General features: G+C 36.8%; 1 protein-coding gene across 2 annotated transcripts in view; it reads right to left on the reverse strand.

Moving 5' to 3' along the window:
* mmp16b (matrix metallopeptidase 16b (membrane-inserted)) overlaps nt 1-15,207 on the reverse strand; it is a 29,802-nt gene extending 14,595 nt beyond the window's left edge. For both annotated transcript variants that reach the window (XM_042717792.1, XM_042717791.1), the window contains exons 1-3: nt 14,805-15,207; nt 6,161-6,309; nt 4,772-4,891 (exon numbers count right to left, since the gene is read on the reverse strand). In XM_042717792.1, coding sequence (XP_042573726.1) covers nt 4,772-4,891; nt 6,161-6,309; nt 14,805-14,924 — 389 coding nt within the window. In that variant the 5' untranslated portion in view covers nt 14,925-15,207. The remainder of the gene's footprint in view (nt 1-4,771; nt 4,892-6,160; nt 6,310-14,804) is intronic.
* Nucleotides 15,208-17,991: the final 2,784 nt, after the last annotated feature.

Raw genomic sequence — 17,991 nt, forward strand, 5'->3', positions numbered from 1 at the left:
TAACTCCGCTGGGCCTGCTTCACATGCGGCCCCTCCAATTTTGGCTAAAGCCCGAGTCCTGCTACACGCTTGGCTGTTGAAGAGATTTCCAGTCAGGGTGGACCACCACTGTATCGAAGCTGTGGCCCCCGGAGGACCACTCACCTGTTTCAGAAAGGAGTGGGGATGGGCGTGGCCTCCAGAAGGAAAGTGATCACAAAAGACACGTCCAACTCCGGGTGGGGCGCGCTGTTGGAGGGCAATCCGGCATTCGGCTCCTGTACAGCTCAGCAGCGATGCCTACATATCAACTGCCTGGAAATGTTGGCGGTCTCCTTAGCCCTGAATTCCTTCCTTCCGGCCATCAAAGGCCACCACGTCCTGGTCTGTTCGGACAGCACGACAGTGGTGTCTGATATCAATCACCAAGGCGGTCTCAGGTCTCACGCCTTACACCACAGAAAGAACTCCTCTCGCTAAGGGTCATGTGCCGGGCAAGATGAACCTGGGAGCAGACATGCTGTCTGATATCGACGGGAGTCTGATAGGTTCCCAGCGAAAGTAAGCAACACCATTCTTGGGGCAAGGGCGCCATATACGAGATGACTTTATGGCCAGAAATGGTCAGTATTGCTCAATTGGTGCTCTGCATGGCAAGTGGACCCATTTTCATGTGACGTGTCCTGCGTGCTGACTTTTCTGCAAGAGCTGCTGGATAAGGGGTGCGCCCCATCCACACTCAAAGTATATGTGGTGGCCATCGTGGCGAATCATTCTCTCGAGGCCGGCCAATCAATAGGCAGAAACGACTTGATCGTTAAATTTCTGAAGGGCCCGAGGAGACTGAATCCTCCTAGCCCTTGGACTGTGCCATGTTGGGACTTATCCATGGTCCTAGGGGCCCTAAAATGCTCCCATTTAAGCCGCTCAGTTCGGCTGACTTGCGGCCCTTATTGCTTAAAATGGCCCTTCTTCTTGCTTTGGCGTAAGTTAAGCGTGTGGGTGACTTACAAGCGCTGTCAGTCAGTGTCTCATGTCATGAGATTGGGCTCAATGACTGCAATGTCATTTGGAAACCGAGACATGGCTATGTTCCTAAAGTGCTCTCTACTTCCTTTAGAGCACAAGTAATATCCCTATTGACGCTCCCTGCTGCAGACGGCGAGCAGGGACTGAACACTCTCTGCCCTGTTAGAGCTCTGAGAGTCTATGTGGAACATTCTAAACTGTTTAGGCAGTGTGTACAACTGTTTGTTTGCTTTGGGGGCTGCCAGAAGGGTCTGCCGGTTACCAAGCAAAGACTGTCTCACTGGATTATTGATGCAATAGCTCTGGCTTACGCATCAGAAGGACTGGAATGCCCTATTGATGTGAGAGCCCATCCACAAGGGGAATGGCCTCCTCATGGGCGTGGTCCAGCAGCATATCTATCAGTGAGATCTATCAGTGAGATCACGTCCACTTTTGCCAGATTCTATAACTTAGACATCCCTGCCCTGCAGGCGCGGATTCTATCTGTCTAACCTCCCATGTAGGTAGTGGTTTCTCATGACCTCAGCTAAGCTTGGGGCGAGATAATGCCATACACATTACGAGAGTGAATATTCAAAAGGGAACTTCACAGTGAATATTCATTCGGTAACTTCACGTAACCTCGGTTCCCTGAGATAAGGGAATGAGCGTTATGTCACTTGCCACACTGCAAGCTGCATGAATCGATGATCATCGCTTCAGTCGAATGATCTGATGAATGGCGCTACAGGCCGACTTATATAGCGGTCAGCCCCGCCCTTTTTGGCGGGCTGAAGTCCCATTGGTTTGTGCAGCAACACAAATGTGAACAAATCAGGCTTCAGCAGAATGGAAAAAAGGAGTTTTCCCATACATAACGCTCGTTCCCTTATCTCAGGGAACCGAGGTTACGTTAAGTAACTGAAAGCGTTTCAAATGCAAGCTTATTTGTATCACTTACTTTTGAGTTTATAAAGCTTATTGTGCTATATTCACTTAAAATCTCAGACCAAAGCTGACTGCCCTATCTATTATTTTATCAACTTATGATTTTTTTCCCTAGTTTTCTAGTTTTAATCATATTATCCATACAAAGACCTCATCTTTTAATATTTGTATTTGCTAAAAAAAAATATTTCACTTTAATTCATTTGTCTTACTAAGTGCTTTCCATTAGCATGATGTTGTGTAAAGTGCAATGTTGCAGTTTCTTCTGGAACCAGGCAGAGTTTGTCTCTGCTAGAGTGTCTGTAGTATCTTCAGCAATTCATTGTTTCGTATGTGCTGTAAATGGTGTGTTTTGAGTTTGTGTTCTCCACATTTAATCAGATATTAACATCAGAACCTTCAATATGATCGAAATCCCCCACTATCAATTGGCATAGTAAAAACCCTTACTATTATGATGTGTTAATATCACAAAAAAGAGGGAGCATTTTCATTTCCAAAGTGAACTGCACCAACTGCCCTTAGACTGGCATCTCTGCTGAATTTCCCACATTGAAGTCTTTATCTTCCTCTAACAGACTGAGAGGCCCTGAAAATCTCAGCTGACTTTTCTCTATAGAGGCCAGTCACTCACTGCCAAGCCTGTCTTCATTTACATTCCATTTGCATAGGTGGCCCATCAATTAAAAAAGCAGGATTTGAATAAATCATTTCCGTTATCGCCCGCTGTAACCGGGAAAGTCTAAATTGAGGTGAGAGAACACTCTATTTCCTCCGAGCCCTTTAGAAGGTAATCTTTAGGGAGTTCAAATATGTTTCTTGAAGGTTAAAGAGTGAATGCTGGAGGTTATTATATGCTTGGCTGTGTCTTCACTGCAGTGCAGCATATATCATGGCAGTGAAAGGACAATTTGAGCCACGTCCGTGTCTGTGTTCCAACCTATCAGGGTTTGGTTTATCAAAATTCAGTACAATTCATTTTAAGAGTTAAACATCAGGTAGAGGCCAGTATTTACACAAGATATCAGATGATATGTAAATTAGGGCTATAAAAAAAAATAGAATTTTGAATATTCGTCGAATTAAAAAAAAAAATCCACATTTTTGCATTCAAATTTTAGGTCTGCGTCAGCCGTCAGACAGCCTTATCAGTAGTGCACTAAATGTGACGACGATGTAAGTGTTATTGCATTTTAATGCTTTTCTTATAGCCTATCCAGTTGAACCCACTTGATGCTGTGCTGCTATGTTGTTCATTCAATATATTGCGGAAAACGAGAGCATCAGTTTGGAGAAGATGTTGTTTACGTCAAAACTGAAACCAAGCCATTCACACAGAACGTATATTTATCACATATGTCTAGAGGGACATCTATCAGCATTGCACTCATGTCTCGCACAAGAGAGTGCCATGTTTAGAACGCCATGTAAAATTAATGTAAGTTCAACTTTTAAAAAAACATGTCTCAAGACTTTATGGCAGTTTTTCCCCATTCCACTGTATCTCATGTTTTTAAATGAAGAACGTAGCCTACTCTTTGTGATTGGTTTTCGGTCCTTTGTATTAAACTATACATACATGCATGGTGCTGTTTTTCTTTTTTTTTTCTGATTGTTTAAGCAACTTTATTAATTATATCTGGTTTATAAACATTATTTTAAACATTATGCACTTTTATTTTCAAAGATAGTTATTTTATTATGCTTTGAAGAAAAGTGCATATTTTGCACGAAGCGCCCTCTCGTGGCCTCAGGAGAGAAGCCAAAACCTTTTTCCCCCCCTTAACTGAAATTATGCCTTTTAAATATATAATATAATTCGAATTTTGATAATATTTAAGTGGAAAATTCAAATTTAGTTTTTCAGTCATTTTGACAGCCCTAATGTAAACATACCGCCCCTTTAACCTTAACTTGTCTTTAAGATGCAGTTCACATTAACTCTTTCCCTGCCACTGACGGAATTTTTGGTATGGGCACTAGTATATAAATAGAAAGAGTACTGAACCCCTGGATCAAAATAGGGCTATGCAAAAGCAGAAACAAGCAATATGTAAAATAAAGTGACCATCCAACATTAAACAGCATATAAATAAAAACTGCCTAACGTTACCAAATGAAATGCTGACCCAGGAAGTGGAGACTATGTAAACTTTCGAGGTGTTGATGGAAGCGATGTACTCCATTTGTGTTTTAGCATTGTTCTGAATTCGATCTAGGCGAAGTCATTGAAAAAAATGTGATTGTCTCAGCTTTTTGTTAATTTTTTTTTTTAAAACTTACTCTAGCTAGAATTATTTATTTATTCAATTACTTACTTATTTATAAGCATAGAGGCTCTATTCTTACATTTAACATATTCATGTTCAGACATTCATAAAACTATATATTCTGGGGGGCCACAATTTTGTACAAATGTTACATGCTGGCAGTGACTGGCAAAAAAAAAAAAAGTGTGGTGGGGAAAGAGTTAATATGCATGTGCATCTGTTGGGGAAAGATTTAAGTGATTCTTGAGTAAACTATTCTGGAAATTATATATGTTAAAACATAAGCATTTATGTAATACTGCCCGTGCATACTGAATAATAATTTTAACATAAAATTTTGATTATTGCATTTATTTTCCATAATATTATTAATAAACAGAATTACATAAAATTGGTATACCATGCCTTTAGGACAACTGTACCTTTAAGACTACTTATTTAAAGCTCCATTATAAATTTTGAGCATTTCATTTCACAGTTCTGTCTGTTAATGTCTGTGCTGTATTTATAGACCAAACTGTTAAATCATTAACACTGACAGAGGCATCATGTCTCTCTCTAACCTGTATGTGATGTGTGTGCGTTGCCACTTCTGTCCAGTAAGCGCATATCGCTTCTTCCTGCGGGATCCAGATATGCCGCCAAGCAGGTCTGGTACCCCACATCTGGGTTTCTTCATCCAGCTAGAAGAGCAAAGGGAGGAGGCGAGAGGTCATTTCTGACCTTCATCACATTAAAAACTAGGTTAGCTAACATTGCTGCTTTAAGGCATAACTATAAACGTGTTTGAATGGATTTAAAAATAACTGTGTTCATTCATCAGAATGCTCATTAGACTTATAAAATGAATCAGTGTTCTTGTGTTTACTTTATTGTTGTCAGTGGATTACTGTTCTGAAGATACATAAAAAAATACACACAAAAACATATATCACAGACATTCAGCACCAAATTATAGCCATCAAAATCACCCGCTGTTCTATTTACTGCAAGTTACATAATTTCATCATTACAGCTTACGTTAATTAGCATTTACAAACACACTAACACTAGATGTTTAGATAGAAGATAATATATTTATTTGTCACTGAATGTGAAAATCAGTGCCTCATCTTAACTTGTCATCAATAAACCATAACATAAAGACACAAACAGAATAAAAAGAACTGTTTAAAGGCAGAATAAAATGGACTACAAGGCCAAACACAGTGCAGTAGAAAATGTTCTCAAAACATTTTAGATTGGAAAATGGCTTATGGTGTCCAAGCTAAACATCAGAGACCAGGGATGAAACGTTCATCCCAAAGAAAAGGTAATTAATTTGAATCAAACATGAAATTCTTTAATTGATGACTCATTTCTAGGAAACTGTGTCATTTGTGTCTCATTTTTGTGAACATTATTTACTACTGATATAAATACCATGGAAAATAGATACTGGACTTTTATTTATTTATAATAATGTATTATATTGTTTGATAGAGCTTATGTTTTATTGAAATTTTGTAAAACCTGCCAATTTGTATGTCCTTGTACATCACCATTACAGTTTAATGGGATACATAAAAAATGATACTGCAATTCAAATAACATGGTTTCAATGTTTCATTCTTTGTTCCTGGAATAATATCACAGGGAGTGACATCAAAGGTTTTTGTTTTTTACTAAATGTCATTATGTACATGTCATAATGCACATCATTATGTTTACTCATGTGGTGTGATGATAAGACAATTCCTAGCCATTTTTGGATTGACCTTCAACTTAGTAACTCAACCCTACCACATTTGGGATGTTACAGAGTCAAACAGCTTTTGCACAAACCATGTAACAATAAAAGTACAATGGGCATTTTGCAATGACATTTTCATACACAAAGGGCAGAGTTTTATGAGAATGGGCCTGATATGTTGTAGTAAGTATGTTCTGTATGTGTGCTTAGGAATACTTACTCTATTGTCTGCTTGTCTAGACTCCCTGTGACGTTTAGTCCATACTTGTGCTGCATGGCAGCAATAGCAGAATGCATGGTTTGGACTGATCGCAGGAAAGCCATGTTAGGTTGTGTCTTGTGGAGGTAGCCATACCTCTGTAACCACGCCTGCAAAAGACAAAAACTTAACAACAAGTCCTCAGCTAAACCCCAAGGCTCAGCTGTAGCCTGAACAACAAAACAAAGAATAAGAAGCTAAACATACCCTCACAAGGAATGGAAAGAAGCCTACATGTTTAGGGGGTACAGGATTTCTGTTTATCCTGGTTTTCAGATGGTATTGTTCTCAAGCCAAGATTGTACTGGACAGTGAATGGTAACCCAACATGATACCAAAATTGTTTGGCATACAAAAGTAATAAAAATGTTGATATAATCAAATGTTGCAATTGATTAACATGAACCAGGCCCAACAGTACATGCAAATAACTGACATGATTATAGTTTATTAAGAATATTAACAATATTGTATATGCATAAACAGCAGCAGAGGTGTGATTCACCATGCAAACACTGGGCTAAATATTACAGTTGTATTAGCCATATCCTTGTATCTAAAAGGTGTGCACTTGTAGTGTACTTCAAACATTATAAGTATATTTTTAAAAAAATGTACTTAAACTATTGTATTGTACTAAAAATATATCATATTAATGAAATAAAAGGCCTCTTAAGTGGTCTTAAAGAGAGTGCACTTTCATGACTGTTTTTAGTTACAATTAAATTGAATATATTATAAACTTCACCATTATAAATGTGTAATTAGAAATATAATTAAATACATGACAATAAGTTTTAGTAGAAATGACATTAAAGTTTATTTTAGTTTACCATGAATGCTTGTCAGTGCATATTTGACAGTACACTTTAGCCATATGAAGACAATAGATTTGTAATTATGAAATTAATTAAGAAGATACTTAAATCCTTAAGTGGGTAAAAACCATAGACTGTATAAAAACATGGACGTAGTGTCTGAGACGTCACCCGTAGATTTCTGAAGAGCGTTTCTGAAGCTCAAAGTGGGCGGAGCAGGCTGTCACCATCTTGGCTGCACATCACCACGCGTCACTCCCGGTTAATCGAAAATGGGCAATTTTAACTTATCACACTGACCTTCCAGAGATGCTAGTTTTGCTAGCCTCAGGATTTAAATGGCTGAATTCATTTAGCATACTACTTTCACCGTATGACAGGAATAGTAAGGGTAGTACAGTTATGAATACAACATTTTATGAACTGTCTTTGTTGTTTCAGTGAACTGTAATGGACTGTTGTAATGCGTCCTATGAGAGAGCTGTGATCTGAGAAGAGTGGTATTCTGAAGCTGCATGTTAAGATCATTTAATTCCAAAAAAACATTATGCTGGAAAAACCTTTAAAGATAATGTACTTGAGGTCAAACATACTTTGAACAATCCATAAACAAAAAGCAAACTAAATGTTTTAGTGCTCTGCCACCACATAAATCAATAATTCAAAAAACCTTTAAAGATAATGTACTTGAGGTCAAACATACTCAATATAAGTGTTGTACATGCATCTTGTAAAAGGACATTAGGTTATATTCTGTAGTATATCTATGCAGGCTTAGTTCTCCTTATGATAAAGCCAAATTGATTCTCCAGCACTAATCAGATCCTGCGTCTCTAACCAACACAAGGGCTGATTACTAATTTATATGAAGAAAACACAGATGTGCTATAGAGCCGCAGGGGTCTGGTATGGTAGGGTGTAACCATGGTGATAAAGAGTCATAGATAGAAGCAACTTTGTCATCCTCAGGGTGTTGTAATCACTCTCTTGTGAAGCTATAAATACAGAGCTCAGCCAAACTGATGCGCATTAAAAATGTCAATGAAAGAAAAAAATATCTGCCACGTTAATATACTCAATGTGTGTCGAATAAAACCAAGATTGCTCTGCAGGTAAACACACAGGCGCTCTCACACTCATGTTTATGCATAAATAAAGCAATGCGATGATAAACAGGCTTAATAGGTGAAAAATGGAGCATCTAGCAAACATGATTGTATAATTAACATCTTCTCTGCGGTCCAACAGTGTTCCAGCATCCCCAACCAAAGGAATTTCATCCGAATGAGCAAACTGATCTCTCCAAGATTGGAATTATTTATTGACCCAACCAAGCAAAGAAAGAACAAAAGAAAGAGAGAAAAAAGAACACAAAAATTACAGTCTAGTTCAAATTGTATAAAATACAATATATTCTACCATTCAGAAGATTGGTGTGGTTTTTTTATGTTTTTGAAAGAAGTCTTTTTTAATGCTCACCAACGATGCATTTATTTGATCAAAAATATAATAATATTGTGAAATGTTGTCAAAATTTTCTGTTTCTGTTTTAATATATTTTAAAATGGAGTTTCTTGCACAGCCATTATTCCAGTCTTTAGTGTCACATCTTTGTTCAGAAATCATTCTAATTTGCTGCTCAAGAAACATTTCTTCTTATTATTAAATGTTGCTCTTTCAGACCCCAAACTTTTGAATGAGAGTCTATAACTTCTTAAACAAAACATACTGTATCACTTGATATAACCATATTTTGCTTAATGTTTGATTCTGTATATTACTAAATGTCTCTGGATGTCCAAATGTATTATGAAATACATTATTTATGCTGGGTGAATGGATGATTTTGTTTTACAGTTTTTGGTAACACTTTAGTATAGGGACAAATTCTCACTATAAAAGGTGGGGTAAGCAATTTTTAAAAAAATGCTTTAGAAAACTGATTCGGGCCAAGTAGCGAAATAAACTTGTAGCCAAACAGCAGTAAGGGGCATGTCTACTCATGATGTATTTAGGTGAGTGTTTAGTGCCAACTAGCAAAACAAACGAGCTGAGCGGTGCACAGGATGGACATTAGAAAAAAAAAACAAAAGAGGAAAACGTCTGTGGAACAAAAGAAAGGCTTAAGGCAAGAAGTAGGACCCATGTAAATATAGGATCAGCTTTCCAGCGCTGGAGAGAACTCAAGGAGCGGAAGGCCTGCGATCGGACGCCGAGGTTGCTTTGTTTCTTCTCGATAGGTGTGTAACACTGTGTCTGCGCCGCAACAGCTAAAGTCTGTCTTGTACACTGGACGTGACAAAGCGACCCATGAAAATCATTTGAAATTTGTGTCAATACATCATGAATAAAATGCAGCAGCAGTTTTCTGTCGGGGATTTGTCGTGTCTTGCCGCGCCGCATCCAGTGTAGACCATAGATATGTATATATATCTATATGGTGTAGACAGCATCACCGATTATAATGAGTTCCATTGTATTTTGTCTGGTGTAGACACGTTGTAACATTGGTTTTGCTTTGTTTCACAGAACTAATCGTTGCCTGGGTTGCATACGTATGTGTGGGGCGGAGCTATCAAAATGGGGCAAAACCCTTTTGGGGTAGGGGCATGTTTGTTTTGGTGGTTTCAAATGTCAACATTGGCTTCCAGAAATCGCTTACCCCACCTTTAGTTGCTTATTAGCGTGCCTATTAATAACATCTTGGCTGTTTATTAGTACTTAGTAAGCACATATTCTGCATTACCATATTTTTCATCCCTAAATCTACCCAATACCTAACCTTAACAACTACCTTACTCAATAATAATAGGCAGCAAATTAGGAGTTTACTAATGAAAAAGTCGTAGTTAATGATATGTTAATAGCAAGAATTGGACCTTGAAATAAAGTGTGACCCAATTTTTAATATAAAAGCTGCTTATATTCATTAATGCTTAATAACGCTTCTTATAATTTCCAAGTCATATTGTACTGGTGAAGCCAGATGTTTTTGAATCACATGTGTAAATCGTGGTGTATATTGCTAGAAGAAATACCATATTATTTACTTTTGTGTACACCACCCACTTCACTAATAGGCTTAATACACTCAACACTGCAAGTTGAGGGACCATTAATATTTTACTCGGAGAAAAAAAAAAAACTGTTGACAGAAATATAAATTTCATCCTAATTAGCCAAATGATGTGTCTATAGTATTTACATTAATACAGGCTTTATTAATTACATGATTACATTTTAAAAAGACCTGAATTATTTCTGTTTGCAGAATCTGACAAGAGTGAATATTACCCACAGAAAGACGAGATGCAAAACAAAAGGATGATTTGATTTTTTGTGAAGGGCTGAAAGCTGACTATACATATGTTTATAATTCACAGTGCAAGAAGTACTTTAAAACATGGGGTTTGATTTCAAAAGCGAGCCAGGCTAAGACAGGTTCTCTTGATGTTCAGAGTGCCTAGTCATTAGGTGGTGGTTTGCATCCTGTCACAATCTCAGTGTCACAAACCCTACCATGACAACATGAAAATAATCATTACCCAGAAGCTGCTGCCACATTTATAACAGATGGCAGAGACAGACAGAAAAAGGGCATGACGAGATGATGATGAAAAACATCCTTCTGGAGGACGTTGGAACAACCGTGCTCCTTATGGAGACCCTTGAGTGTATCCACTGAGATGAAAAATCCATCATAAATACATAATGTCTTGAGTGTGACATCTGACGAGAGGCTGCAGTTTCAGAGATAGAGATGTGTGCTTTTATATATTCTATAAGCACAGTAACATTGTTGTGTTTTAATTGCAGTGTGTTTAGTGGTGTCTGTTAAAACTGAAACAAAAATGAAAACCATAAAAAAAAATTCATCATTACTTGAAATTAAAATGAACTTGATGTACTGAAATAACTAAACCTAAAACTAAAATAAAAATGACTAAAAACTATATAGATTACAGACAGTTTTTATACTGTAGCCTTTTTTAAAACATTAACTTCCCTTTGAATAACTAACATTTTACTCTATTTGGTTTGCATTAATATAAACTGAGCAGGAAACAACTTCATCTGTTTTAAGGCAGCATGTCTTTCTTCTTTTTCCATGCAGAATTTTCTCACGTGTTCTTTCTCTGTAGCTCATTCTCACTTTCTCTCTCACTTCTCTCATTTGCATCTTGCAGCGAAAGCCAATCAATGTAGTCAATTACAGGAGTCAGTATGCTGAAATGCATCCTAAAATGTGCTACTGTTTCCAGGCAAACAATTCTTTGTGCAAATAAGCTGCCATATTTTCCCCTGAGTGCGTCGGCATCAGTTTCCTAGGGGTCAGTGGCAGAACTTACCTCAAGTACTGCTACTCTACATACTTTACATAGTCTGCCCACTAACCAGCGGCCAGGAATATACTAATCTACTCTTCTTCTCTCTTGCTGGTCTTTATCTCTCTCTTCTTCCCTTTTCCTTTTTTGCAACTTCCTACTGGGCCAGACAACCCCTTTTATCCACTTTCTATGCCTTTAATCATCTGTAAACACATAAGTATGTGTACGGTGTTGCATTATGAGCTAAACCAGGTTTCAGGCCAACGTGAGTCAACGATACTCTGAAAAATGATTTATTTGCACACTCTACTCACAACAATGTAAACAGATTTTTGGAGCTTGTCTATGCAAAGCTTACAGTTACAATGTTGGTTGTTGTGGATGGTTGCCAAGATGTTGCTATGTAGTTGCTAAGTGTTTTTTTTAGCTTGATGTGGTTGGCTGTAAACTTATGCAAGGTGTTTCTAAGGTTTTCTAAGGCTCTTCTTCAACAGAAAAGAGCATTTCATGTTCAATACAAGTTGAGCTCAAAAAATTAAAAACTTTACACAGTGAGAGTTAGTTAGAACTTTTTTTGTTTTTAAATTACTATTATTATTAAACTAAAATATGTTTACATATATACAGTACTACTGAAATATTTGAACGCCCATTTAGTGCTTCCAAACTGATCTATAATATAGATAAAATAATAACATTTTCTCAAATTGGTGCTGAGTGCATATGAATTTCTATGATTTGAACACATATTGTGTACGTGGCTATACTGAAATAATAATGAGTATTTTAACATTTACCAATTGTGCCCAAATTACTCCCATTGTAAATGCTTTCGACCCGGTCTCAAGAGAAAACTATTTAACATCTGGGCGAATTGGTGATTGATTTGTATGAATTTGTACAATTAAATTTTTAGGAAAACATGATTAAAAAAAAAAAAAAGTAAGCATGAAGGTCCACCAATAAACCTAACTCTCAGTGGGGAGTAATCCGATCATTTGCAATGTGCAAAAGAGATTGTATGAATTCATACGCATTCACCACCAATTTAACCAAAAAACAAACAAAAAAAAAGTTAAAGAGTTGCAATGAGAGTGTGTTGGTGATTCACTGTAACCATTTTTTTTAAAGAAAAGGAAGGACAAGTCAATATTCATCCATAGCACAAATGTTTAGCAAGCGGCAGTATAATTCTCATAAACTACTTTACTCCTTTTATGACATCATGATCACCCAAATCCATTTAAAACTTCATTTAAATTGATTAAGGTCTGTACTTTTATGTCCACTTCTATCATCTACAAAACCCACACCCTCTTATCCTAACCATTAATAAGATGTATGACTGTTTACAGTAGCTCAGTGGTCAATAGCACATTGCAACAACCCCTGACTCCCTATTAATCACATATAGAGCCAAAGCTACATGAAATGTTGTTACCGACTTAGCACTAAGCTAAGCACATTTGCACCTGTATGTGAAAGATGTGCATAATTAAAGCCATGGGGGCCCAATCTTGATTTCACCGCTGAATCCTTGAACCTTGCGCTCTCTAGTCTATTCCTAGTTCAGGATCAGAGGTCCCCCCTCCGATCAGTCATTACTCATCTTTCACACACACATTCTCTTTCTTCCCCAAAGACCACTGACCTGTGCACTCAACTCACAACTGCTGCCAACCGCTGCAGCCCTGCCAGCAAAAAAAAAAAGAAAAAAAAAAAAACCCACACTGGAGCTACATGGGTGGCAGAGAGTTGAAACGAAGGAAGAGGTTTTAGTTACCAAAAAAGCGCAGAGCACTTATTTAGCATTCAGATGGCTCTGTCCCACTGGTCTTATTGTAATTTTGTGAAGGGCAGTTTTATCAATACAGCCTGCCCTAAAAGAGCATCAATATTATCATGACAATACCATGTCCACCATGAGCTGATCCACTGGCAAAGCACCCTCTACAACTCTCGCCTCCCAGCTAAACAGAACCGGGCGGGTGACAGATTATCTCAATGTCAACAAGCGCTGCCAGCAGCACTAAACATCACATTTGCGCCCATTCCAGCCCAAAGGAGTTTGGGGGAGAGTTGCTAAGCAACTTACATAATCTTTATGTGCTTCACATTATCGCAAGAGTCTGTGGTTAAGTAGCACTGAATGAATCAAGGTCTTGCTTCCCCTATCACCCCATTGATCATCGCATGGCCAGTCAGAGGCATGTGATTGTCATCTCTAAGTGAATGGATTTGGACCAGAGGAAGGAGCAATATCTCTGATTGTTGCTGATCTCTCTCTCACTCAAGCCTCAGGTCTGCACTGTTAAGAGCTTGTGAATTAAATTGCGTAACAATGCACAATTAAGTATGAAGCATGTTAGCATTAGCATTTCTGTCCATCGGTACAAGTAAAGAATAGAATAGAATAGAATAGAATAGAATAGAATAGAATAGAATAGAATAGAATTCGTTTAGGCTACCTAAGCACACATTTAGAGAATAGGCTGAAAAATTTAATTGAATAGAGTTTATGTCTACTTGTTACTAAGAATGACAGAATAGAATGGCATTTCTGTTTACTTTCTATAGAATAGCAGCATTCTATTCTTTTCTGGTTAAGAATAGCATTCTATTCTAATCTAATAATAAAATAATTGTTTTTCTATTTTGTTCTGTACACTGAAAAACAGAAGTGGTTATATGGAATCGAATAACATTTCAATTTGCTTGCTTTGTATTACAGAATAGGAATTAATTTTGTTCAGTATGCCAAATCACAGAATAGAATAGTTCCCATTTACTTTGTATTACAGAAGCATTCTATTCCATGAGCAAGTGTAGCCTATTCTACTTTATTCTATTTTGTAACTTGGTGTAATAAGTAGACAGGAATAAAAGTCTATACTTTTCTATTCTGTAATTCAGAATACAAGGTAGACAAGAATGATATTCTACTTCGTTCTTTTTTGTATTAGAAGGTAAGCATGAATTGCATACTATTCTGTTCTGGTCTGGTATACAAAGTAAACAGAAAACATATTCTTTTCCATTCCAGTCTAGTCTATTTGTATGTTCTTCTATTCATTTTTCTATTCATTTTACTCTTTATACAGAATTATAGAACAGAACGGTATAGAATTGCATTCTTCTTCTTCAGTGCATAGAATTACTGAATAAGCTAAACCAGACTACACTATAGCATTTCTGTTTACTATTCCAAAATAACAGAACAGTGTTGCATTCCTGTCTACGGAGTACAGACTAAACTAGACTAGACTTGACCAGAATAGCTGTATATATAATAGCACACATTCAGAACTACCAGGTGATTCAATGTGCTGTCCTGATTTTTTTACGACCTGCGATGTATCCCCTTCTTGTAGGTCTCAGTAAAAACAGGACGCGTATTCTCAACATACGCTTTTGTGACTCAAGCAGAAGATGCTGATGCTGATGTTGGGCCAGTCTTACCTCAACGCTGAAATGATGGTCTTCGGCCGCTGAACAGCACATCCACAAAGCGTGATGGAGCCACAACAGCACCGCATACACACAGTCCAGCCTTCGCTTTTTAAGCAGCGTACTGTTCATATTTGTAGATTCGCTTGATTTTCCTTTATCAATGACGATTTATGTCTCTATCCTCGTATGTCAGTTAAGCAAGTGGCATTTTGGACCGAAGATGAAACCATTGGAGCGCGGAAAAGCATCGGCGTCCGCACATTTTGTCATTTGGCTGGCAATACACATTCCATCTTGCATATCGGATGCACTATTTCGAGGCATTTCTTCTGCTTTGAAACGTTACCTTGGCGAACAGGCAGGTTGCTTTTCTATATTGGGCAGCATCCAGAGCGTAAGCACTGCGCATGCGCTCTGACTCACTGGCCAGTGATGCTTGTTGACTAGTAGGCACCATTCATTCTGTCTTCATTCTTTTTTCTCTCCTGTCAATCACAGATCAATGAAGGTGTAAAAATGGGTCTTAGCTAGGCGGGACGCTGAAACGGCGGACACTGACGGTAGCCTCCGGCAACGGCCGTTAAATTGGGACAGCGCCAGTATTAACAGCGGTCAAACATCCTTCTGTTTAATAAGATCATAATAATAACATTAGACAACTGATTGCGAAGTACTGGCCAGAACAAGCAATACATATGTTTACGGTCCAAGGAATTATTGATCAGTCTGTTCCATTTATTTTCTATGTCTGGGTGCAACCTTTAATTTAGCACATTTTAGCCCCTTTAATTCAGTATGGTTTACAATACTTAAATACAAAAATAATTAATCAGATATGTTTATAGGTATTCACGAATATGAAAATGTTTCTACCCAGCTAGTCCCCAGAAGATACTGGTAAAATTAGTCTTTGGTTATAAAATAAAACCTAAAAATAACCATTAGAGAACATTCTGTAGGCCTATATGCTGTCTTTATGTTCTCTCTCTCTCTCTCTCTCTCTCTCTCTCTCTCACTCACACACACACACACACACACACACACATACACACATGCAAATTAATTTATTTATTTATTTAATAATAATTATTTCTTATTAATAAAATAAAATACAATGACCAAACAGTAACTTTCATGTATTTAAGTAAATTTGGTGTTTTTGGATATTTTATTTTTTTATTTGTTTTATTTGTGTTACATATATTTGTATTTTCCTCTTTGTATCACAATTATTGTGCAGGAAAAAAAAGATAAAAGAAAGGAAAATCAATGGGGTGGAAAAAATGAAAAAATTTAATATTTTAAAGGTACATCTGGGATTGGACAGTGGACATTTCATGCCCACCACAAGATGGGGGTGGTTCACTATGTTAGGAAATGTATAAATTCCTTTTCAGTTTGTTAAAAAGTGTGTGTGTGTGTGTGTGTGTGTGTGTGTGTGTGTGTGTGTGGTGAGAGAGAGCAAGAAAAATACAAATTAGAGACAAATCACATTATACAGTCACCATTATTTGGATAAGAATAAAAAAAGTTATAAAAAATATTAATTTAGAATATTAATTTTATGCAGTAAAAATTATTCTTCATCAGTCTTTTAAACAAAATAAAGCATTAAAACATTTGGAAATGTTGTGCATTTAATACAGTATAACAGCAAGACAAATTACAGCATTAGAGCAGAGACCAATAATGGCGGAGAGAACTTGAAAGCTCAGTCATTGGAAAATGAATTCATCTGCTTCGCACATTAAAGAGTGAAGATAAAGAGGCATCTGCGGTGGCCTCTGGTTTTGTGGGTATTAATAGCGCTCAATTAAAAATAAGCTCAAGGTTTTAATTTTCACACTGAGGTTGTGCTGGTGAGGAGCCGGTGATGAACACTGCAATTAAGTCTGATCAGCCGATCTGAAAAACAAACCAATTACGATGATACTGCTCTCTGCTGCACTCAGCCACATAAAATGTGCTGCGAATTGAATGACAATAATTCAAGAAGAATTCTTGACTCAAAAGAAATGCACTGTGTGTGTATCATTATTCAAACTGCATGTCATCGCTTTGCTTTTCAGCTGAAGAAAAGATACAAACTGACCTCTAAATTGTAGGCATCCTAATAACATGCACAATATCCTTCCACCACATTTATGAATAATGTTTGTATTCTAAACTTAACTGCTATTGTTTATGACTGTTATTAACTATTAATTATTAACACAGTAATCATTAGAAGCTGTTCAAACCATGTCTACAAGCCAGAAAGGTATTCTGGATCATTTATATCAAAGTCAAGTGTAATCATTTGCTTAGTGCTGTAGTTTAGATTCACAGTTAGGTGAAATCAGTTTACACAAATTATATTTAGTTTTAAAAACAGTAGTGATAGATTTCACAGTATTTTTTTTACCTCCACTGAAAATCATCTAAAAACATAGTAATAGAATTTTAATAAGCCATTTATCTGTATAAAGTCAATATAAAAATGATCTAAAAGATGCTTCAATATAACAGATTCAGTATCGATTACAAAAAAAGAAGAAGAAAAAAATCTAAATTTCAGTGAAGCATTTACAATTGGAAGTAAATGTGACCTATATTTGGAAAGTTTTAAAACAGAAATGTGAGGTTTGTATATTTTTTAATAAAACATTTAATTAGGCCTAATTATTTTGTTAAAATGTATTTATTATTTTACCTATAAAATTGTTCCTTTAATTGTAAACACAATCAGTTGGATATACTGTACAGTAACTTTACACAGAAGAATCAGTTTTATCACACTAAAATCACGTTAAAATATATTGTACACATCTTGTGTCTATACTATTGAAAAAAGCAAGTATTTTAACTTTTACACATTGGCTCCATTTACCTCCATTGTAAATGCCTGTAACACAGATTTATTTATTTATTAGTTTATTTTTTAATGAAAAAGAGTGACAAGTCAGAAATGAAGTTTCATGGTATTTAACATTATGCTGCAAGTCAACTGAGTTTAACTTGTATTGAACCTGGAAGTCACTTTAAAGTGCATAAAGTGAACTTGTGAAGCTGAAACTAGTATTTAAAAAACTTTACTCAGTTACATGAGTTGCAGATATTTATTGTTTAACCAGGAGAGGAGCCATGGTGACATGCATGCTATGACAAGTGTGCCTTGGCAACGGTCTGATGTGGCCTTGCACAACACACTATTCGC

The sequence above is a fragment of the Cyprinus carpio genome, chromosome B2, assembly GCF_018340385.1.
Source record: "Cyprinus carpio isolate SPL01 chromosome B2, ASM1834038v1, whole genome shotgun sequence".
NCBI lineage: Eukaryota > Metazoa > Chordata > Actinopteri > Cypriniformes > Cyprinidae > Cyprinus > Cyprinus carpio.